The 8,476-nt window shown below is 44.4% G+C and overlaps 1 protein-coding gene across 1 annotated transcript; it reads left to right on the top strand.

The window, feature by feature from the left end:
- Positions 1-9: 9 nt before the first annotated feature.
- LOC146181459 (guanine nucleotide-binding protein subunit gamma-1-like) lies at positions 10-7,561 on the top strand. Its single transcript, XM_084576513.1, has 3 exons — positions 10-82; positions 3,391-3,489; positions 7,155-7,561. Exons 2-3 carry the CDS (start codon positions 3,391-3,393, stop codon positions 7,254-7,256), a joined length of 201 nt encoding a protein of 66 aa, XP_084432639.1. The 5' UTR covers positions 10-82; the 3' UTR covers positions 7,257-7,561.
- The last annotated feature ends 915 nt before the right edge of the window (positions 7,562-8,476 follow it).

Here is an 8,476-nt window from a genome sequence, read left to right as displayed (position 1 = left end):
CCTGTTTCCGGTGCGCCATCTTTACAGAAGAGGAAGTGCAACAAGTCCAAGGCAGTGCCTCGGAATTGTCCAATATTTTAAGGTAGGTTTATTTGCTTCTTCTCCCAGCCTACTATGTGTCGGTAGGACTTGATACTTTTGTGTACGCAAGGTAGCACGTTTCATTATACTTCTCCAAGTCCAAGGAGAGAGACTCCTTCAAATCCGCGCGGAGACGGCGCGCCCAACCCGTCCGCTACTGGGCGCCCAAATGCCGTCACGTTCGCGAACCGCGCTGGGCGATCGTATGACCAGCTGTCGGGCCGGCTTTTGTGCACGCGATTGCCAATGAGTCCGCCTACAGGGAACACTGTCTAGAGAAACGCGATCACAGCCACGCCGCCTGACACTTGCACGCCCAGGCGTCGTCGGCGTCCATCAAAGCTTCCGTGGCTGACAGTGATGAAAGAGGCGCTTAGCGCTGCAGATGCAGAAGCCGTTGCGCGGCTTCAGGCTTCTATCTACACACTGCCCGCGAGAAGGCTTCTGCGTGCTAAGCTGCGGCTTGCATAGTTGGCCGTGCTTTCCTTCTGGTGCAGCTCTCTTCAAAGTTTTTCGTTCGCGCGCATGGAGTGCGATCACTACTCACAGAAACTGTTTCTGAATGCAGGCATACCGTACGTGGAGACAGATTTCTGCCCTGAAAGCATTGTGTTATTGTGTATAGTTGAGGTGTTGTGCAGCCTTGCATTTGTAGCGCTACCGGTCTGGACTTGCCTGCTTCGGGGTTCATGGTATCGTGCGAATTAAGGGATGTATTTTGTTTCTTGTTCGCTGACCGAAGAAAGGCGTCGCGCACGTGCTCCTTGCTGTTAATCATTGCAGTGACTACTGAGCTAGATTCTAGTTCTGCCTTTCCATCGAAGCAGTGACGGTTGTCATTTTGTAACTGGGTGTAGGTCCTGCCATGCCTTCTAACTTTTGCAAGTAGCATTTTTTGGTCTAGCAGCCAGCCATAGCCTTGAAAAGCCAATACGTTTCTGAAGGCACTGTAAAAATGAAATTCCTCTGTTGGTGCATTGTAACTTGATGTCAAGCGTCTGATTCTCTAGTAATACTTGAATGTTTTACTTCCCTCGTCATGTGTAAGCCATCACATTCGAATCATACGCCATTAGCTAGTAGTCATCTATACATATGCAGCCCAAAAGCTTCCATCCTGCCCTCATATGTACAGCATTTCTTGGTTTTGTTATTAACTTTTGGGTGTACCAACCTGCCAAGTGGTGTATTTTCATTTGGCTTATTCATTTAAATTCATATCGGAATATGACCAGAGATAATGCATGTTGTTGCTAAAGCTTTGTTTATTTTTGCACTTGTTACATATTTCCATTTCTAGTCAGTACTGCCTGCTTAACGATCTCTTTTTATAAACTGACAGTCCCACTGAACGCGCCCTTATCTTCCACGATTGCCTATAATAGACGGATGGATGGGTTCTACTGGCTTTACACTTTGTATCGGGTGGCAGCTTGTGCCGCCTAGCCTCTAATCCCCTTCTCATTCCAATTTTCCCTCTCCTTTGCCCCTACTCCACCAACCTGTCAACCGTTCCCTTTGTGATACTAACAGAGGAAGGCTTACATTGTTGTGTTTGGTATCCACACCACCGTTTGCTTCTAAAATTTTAGTACAGGGAACACATTATCTTCTTGTCAATGACCCTGCTTACGCCATTGATGCTGTTCAGCAATTCTCTTGATAAACAAATTATCAAGCCTGTCCTGCACATGGTCGCATCTCTGATTCTGGTTCCCGTGTAAGCATTAGGCTTATTCTGCTCACCTTGCAATCCATCCGGACTTTTCTGGCCTCCTTTTGGTCTTTCTTGTAGTGTGCCAAAGTTGTGTTAAAAAGTCGTGCCTAAAATTGCTGGTTTATGTGTTGAGATCCTGCTTTTAAACAATTTTTTAATGCATTTTCTTTCTCTGTCAGAATTATTCTTTTGGCATTGACCGCATCCTAGCATACATTGCTTGCGCATTCACACCTTTTGGAACTCTCCGATAGTAAAGAAACTGCATTACCATTTAAAATTATAGTGTGTTACCGTTAGCTTCATACTCGACGATTTCAGAGACTTCATGACATTTTAGTTGCCTACTGATGATCCTTACTTAGAATGCTGTAAATCTGATAATTTGTATGCAGAGCTTATTTCCTTGAGTGCCATGGAGTTAAGAATATTGGTCTCACAAACAATGCACTCTGTCACAGAAATGAAATCTGAATATGTGAGCATACCTTCGACAAACAGAACATTACGAGGACCTGCCACAGTTGCAATATAGTTTTTGTCATCCATTAACTTGTTGAAAACAATACAGAAGCCAGATTTGTCAATTACGTGAAGTCTTATTGACACTTCAATGCACTGCCGCCCAGTGACTATTAGCTATGTTTTGTTGGCATGCTCATGCACTTTAATGCTGCTAAGTTGTTCCTGCTCTGAAAATCATTGCAAAATAATTTAGTTTGTAAATGAAAACATTTGCAGTACCTGCTGACCGCTCACTTTCTGTTGTTTTAGTTTCTTTTCAAATAGTTATTTGGGAATAACTGTCCTGTATTCATTCTGTTTCGCGCTGACATCGCACAGCACACAAACGCCTTCGTTTCACCTCCATCGAAACGGTGGCTGCATTTCGATGGAGGCGAAACGAAGAGGCAGCCGTGTGCTGTGCGATGTCAGCTCACATTAAAGATCCCCAGCCCGTCGAAATTACTCCGTAGCCCTCCACTATGGCTCCTCTTTCTCTCTTTCCACTTTCACTCCCACCTCCCTCCCTTCCCTTACCGCACAGTGCAGGTATCCACAGAAACAAGTGTGACAGGTACTGCACCTTTCCCTTCCTGTGATCCAATTGTTATCATTATTATTTTCATGATGCCTTGAGCTCCCCCACTGACTGAATCGTGGAGGGTGCATAATGCCTTAGTGAAACAAAGGCTCTAGCAGAAAATGGAAGTGTGTGCAGACGTGATAGGTTTGGTCGCAGAATTCGCCTCCTATAACTTGCTTTCTCATTTTGGTAATCTGTCCATCACCCTCTGTGTCAGCTCCTAATACAAATGGAATAAATGAAGAACTGTGCCATGCAGTCTGCAAATGTCAGTGCTCTTTCCTTTCTCTCTAAGGAGGGTGGCAAGCCATTCAGAAGAGAGATCAAATTGATACTTATACAACAGAATAGTGGAGAGGAGTGTTGCCTGCAAGAGCTGCTTTAGTTTGGGGAATGAAACCATATAGCCTCGCTGTGCTCAGGGTATATTAAAGGCAAAAGAGTAAGACTCTGGGGCACTTGTTTGCTGCCCATTGTTGACAGCATTCTGCCTCCCTTTTCGCAGATGTCCAACCTGCAGCAGCAGCGAAAGATAGTGGAGCAGCTGCGCCGAGAGGCCGGCCTCAAACGCATGGAGGTGTCTGCCGCTGTTGAAGACCTTAAGGTGTGATGTTGGTCGTTGCAGAAAGGCATTTCAGGGGATTGCAAAATGTTGCCATAGGCATCACAACATCACGATTCTGTTCTCTCATATGCACAATACCACTCCTGTAAGTGGTAAAATTGTTTTTCAAATGATTGACAACTAGGTTAAAACCTTTAATTTGCACCCTTTTCAGAGGGTAATTTATCATCATTTTGTTTTTAAATGCGTGAGATAGCAGTTAAATCCCCTTGCTCAAAATGTTTGTTATTTATTCATTTGAACACCCAGAATTAGCAGCACATAAATCATTCATGACCACTCCTGATATGTTTTGCCTTTCAAGTCGGATTTTAAGATGCTTCTGAGCCGAAATTTCCATTTTTTATGGGAAGGGCATTGAGGCAATGCAGGAGGAGAAGCCAAAAGTTGTGGTACTGTACTCGTGAGAGGACAGCACTACACATAACATCATTAAAGTAAGTGTGTGTATAACCTGGTACCTGTCTGACAGGCTCCAGGAATGCATCTCTGTTGTGGCCATCTCTAGTGATATCTGTGCAGCTAGCCTGAAGTGACTGCTCCGGCAGTTATTTCTTTTTTAGCACTGTATAAGAAACTGACCTAAGTGTCAAGGTCTTTACCACGCCAAATGCCAGGGTGAAGCTAAAAACAGGTGCAGACACTGAGCAACGGGCCAGCATGAAATTATTTGTGTAGCACAGCATTGGGAGCACAGTGCCATAAGATTCAGTGCTTGGCCCATGTCTAATCTTTATCTTTAAAATCGGTATTCCTCAATGTCTTTCCACAGATTAAATGAGACTTGCACTGTCACATGACAACAATCAACTTTTGATTGCTCCTGGCTGACATGAATGCAGTTTAAAACTGGTGTTCTGCATGGCTTATAAAGCTGAACATATCAAAATGCAAATTAATGAAAGTTTCGTGCAAGTGCACCAACATCATCTGCTCGTATTTTTTCTTCCCTCTCCCCCCCCCCCCCCCTTTTTTTCTTTTTTTTTTTTGCTTTTTTTTTTTTTTTTTTTTCTAGTGGTGTCATACTGGTACGCCCTATAAAACTTCCTCCAAGCACTGCAAGATTACTCAGGTTCGTTAGGGAATAACTTGGGCTAATCCCTCCATCCACCTTCGATTGATTGATTTATTCATTGATTGATTGGTAAACTTTATTGGGGAAAATTGGGGGTTAGGGGTAGTGGGTTAGGAAAGAGCAATGATCGGCAGTCCTTTGTCCAGGAGTCTGGTTAGTGGGTTAGGAGAAAGCAATGGTCGGCAGTCCTTTGTCCAGGAGTCTGTTGGCCTCAGCAGTGGCCCTGGCTCGCTGCACCAGCATAAGATGATGCTGCGTGTCCGATTCAGTTAGAAGGTCCTCCTACTGCTCAGTACTCTGGCTATCTATTTTAGGCATTACGGGGCTAGCCCTACATCCCCATGTTGTGTGGTATGTCTCCCTCCATCCACACTCGATTGATTGATTGATTGATTGATTGATTGATTGATTGATTGATAAACTGTTATTGTGGAAAATTGGGGGTTAGGAGCATTGGTCCAGGGGCTCTGTTTGGTACAAGGCTCTGTTTGGATATGTGTTTATTTGTAGGTGCCTTAGTGTAGTGGCTTGCTCTTGGCTAAGTGTATCATGTGGAAGTGCGTACTCTCTATACACGCTCGTATTGTTCCCCTGTGTGTTTCTAGTGTTGTGAAAGGCTCTACCGATGGCTTCACCGCCCAGCTAGTGAAACCTCGCACGACGGCATCCACTGTAATGTTACCCTCCACCCCAGCGTCTGGAACCCAAACAATTGTGTGTTGCCTATCTGGGTCTGTTCCTTCCAGCATGGCGGCTAGGAATTTGTTTACTATAGGACTAATCCTGTATAGGACTAATCCCGTCTCGGACTCACAAGCCGACCGAGCCTTGTGAGTCCGAGACTGTCCAGTAACGGTGTCGTCTTTGGTTTGCTTCTGAGATTGCTAGGGCTGTTGCCACCTCTTCCACGATCCGGATGCATTTGGTTCATATAGTTGTTTCGTATATGAGCTTGCCTTGCGAGTCAGTGACCGCGGCTACGGTCACCTCTCTGCCTTTGTACCTTGCCTCAATATCACCTACAAAATGTCTATCCTTCCCAAACTTGAATTATGCTGTAATGGGTTGGAGTCTGAGTCACTCATACTTTATGAACAGCCTAGATTCGAAACTGTGCTGCCAGCTTCGTCTCACTTATCCAGCTGCGACATGTGGTGCAATATTAACGCCATTAAATCGCCTCCTGCCTATGGATGGAAGATCGCTCGTTTATGTCTGTTCAATAAGCTGTGCTAGCTCCCTTACCTGATAACATTGCACTGCATTTTCAGTTCCATGGGAATTTAGTGACTGCATGCTTGCACTAATGAATTCGGCTAATCATTTTTTCATGTTGCCACTGAAGAATAGAATTTACTGTCTGGCCATGTTCTCACTGAGCACGGTCCTTCTGAATCAAAGCAGTCACTGATACCTTGCTCGGAAAATTGATGCAAATTACTTGTCTTTTGTTTAGTTGTGTTGACTGTTGTTACTTTTTGTGCTCGGACGTATCAAGGCAGTACGTGTTCTTTTGTCAAGAATTTTACCCACAGCATCATTGCTTTATGGTTGCTGCAACTCTTCTGGTGTTAGTTTTGTACTCCCCCACTCTTCAGTACGGTACCCTACTGAATAAGTGATCGTGATCAGGCCTTGCCATTGAAGAAAATACTTGCGTGGCCTTTGCTTATTATAAGAAAATGATTTTGCCACAGCCTGCAACCAAGCATGCCTGCCGAGTGTGCAGTGCTGATTTGAAGGCAGTTCATTTGCTTGCAGCTGTTGCAAATGATTTTTCGCAGCTAATAAATGATTGATTTGTAAGCCTTAGCAGAGAGCAGTCAACTTTGAGATGCTAACCATTGTGTCTGTGTTGATACCATCCATAGTCCATCCTGACCAAGCTTTTGCGCAGTGCAGGAAATCTCGATGCTCTATTTTGGTGCCTCACTTACCCCTGTATATAATTTGAAGCCTGTTCCAAACTAACCCGATTCTTCTGCTCTGACTTGCTTTAGACATGAGCACAGTAAGCATAATGTTTAAGAACACGGCAGTTTTTGTCATACTAGAACTTAATCTGAAGGCTTTATTGTGCCAGCCTTGGCCTGGTCAATGTGTGGAACTGCACGCTGCATTAAGTGTAATCACAGTGCACGTGAGCATACCATCATCCGAGCCACGAATGGGCTTCGGCATGTACGCCCACCTGTCCTCCCAGCGAAAAGTTCTGAGACCATAGAGTCCCTTTTAAGACACCTTTAAGGCCTAAAAGGGAGTACCTTTTAAGGCTTTTAAGACACCTCCAAACCTCAGTATCTACGAGGAAGGTAGAACTGTCACTAACACCTTCAACAACCAAGGTCGTTTCACAGTTCTTAACATTGAAAAGCAGACCTTTGGCCTGAGAACCTTTGATTCACCGTTCAGTTTAGTCTTTTTTATTGTTACCATTTTTTCCTAATGAGCTGCACTTGTTGGTATGTTAGACCTGAACTGAGTGCAATTTTTAGTGGCTTCAGCAAAAATGGATGAATCTCCGTCATGCACACTCAAACCCTTTTCTTTACTTCTTGTTTTTGTGCAGAAATATATCCAGGAACACGAGAGCGACGACTACCTGCTGGTGGGCTTCCACTCACAAAAGTCCAACCCTTTCCGGGAGAAGAGCTCGTGCAGCTTGCTCTAGGGTCTCTCCAAGCACACCTCCCACCGCCATCCCCGCTCTGTTCACCCGCCCCCTCCTCGCCACAACTTCCGCTGCCAGTTGTCTCCGAGCCCAGCGTCCAATGCACAATACAGACCACTTCTCACAAAAAAGTGCCTCCATTCTTCCATCTCACTTTGGCAGTAGGTTCTGATCATGGCAAAATTTAGTGCCAGGAATATCTGCAGAGCTTGGAAATACTATGTATAGCAGCACTAAAAGTTTCAACGACAGAGGACCAACAACTTGGTGGATTTGACGCATAATTTGGCTATACTGATAACATTGACAGTATCAATGTATGACCTCACCATTGTTAATGAAAATACTTCTCCGTATTTGTAATAACTTACTTTCTGTACATAGCATGTTTTGCGGTTCTGTCCATCTGTGTATTGAGAAATGGCTTCTGGACTCCAGGTGGCATTTTGCAAGATCTATCAAGGTTATTATAGATTTAGCAATGAGATTTGAGCATGACCTTGAGAAAAGTATGGCAGGAGTTGAAATGTATTGTGTGCACGCTGGTTAGTCACTTCTTTGTGTAATGTTGGAGCTGGTGTGCTCAGATTGTGCAGATCTTCCTGCATGATTGTAGTAGAGTAAGCGACTGAAAGAGGAGAGGAGCTGACTGGAGAGATGACAGAACTGACACACGCATACTGGGAAGGCTGCTCCACTTTGAGTGATTGGCACAAGCTGTGTTGGGCTAAATGGCTCTCGATTCGGATCACAGACACCAATTCTTTGAAGAGAAAGTTGCTGATGTCTTCAATACACAGTTCTCATTCTCAAGCCAGCAAAAGGTTTTTCAGTTCACTCTGTACTAGATAGCTTAAAGCTGCTAGAGAGGCAGCCAAAAATGAAATGGCAGACCATCTTGGATAATTAACACCTTTGTGTGTATCTGCACATTGTTGTGTGGCACATAATGCATCACTGGAGTTTGGGATGTATTTGCAGTTAGAGGAACTCTCATCCTGCTTCTCTGAGAGTTGGGACTTCTATGGACGGTGTTGAAGAGCTCTTATACTGGTCAGAATCAAAACCCTTAGGCTGTATTGCATACCTTAAGTGTCTTTTTATACTTGTCAAACAAGCAAAACCTCCTAATGAACTACAGTCGTGCCCCGTTAATATGACCCCCGTTAATATAGACGACCCGAATTATGGACAGTTTTTCTGGGGACGAAATCTTTTCA

The sequence above is a fragment of the Amblyomma maculatum genome, chromosome 8, assembly GCF_055883805.1.
Source record: "Amblyomma maculatum isolate TAMU_Amacu chromosome 8, ASM5588380v1, whole genome shotgun sequence".
NCBI classification, from domain to species: domain Eukaryota; kingdom Metazoa; phylum Arthropoda; class Arachnida; order Ixodida; family Ixodidae; genus Amblyomma; species Amblyomma maculatum.
Note: the sequence above shows the minus strand (reverse complement) of the source record. Positions and strands in the feature narration are given on the sequence as shown.

Bases quoted from the DNA above. Each gene is read 5' to 3' on its own strand.
- LOC146181459 (XM_084576513.1), top strand. From the start codon at position 3,391: ATGTCCAACCTGCAGCAGCAGCGAAAGATAGTGGAGCAGCTGCGCCGA. The intron at 3,490-7,154 runs GTGTGATGTTGG...GTTTTTGTGCAG, and splicing joins CCGCTGTTGAAGACCTTAAG to AAATATATCCAGGAACACGA.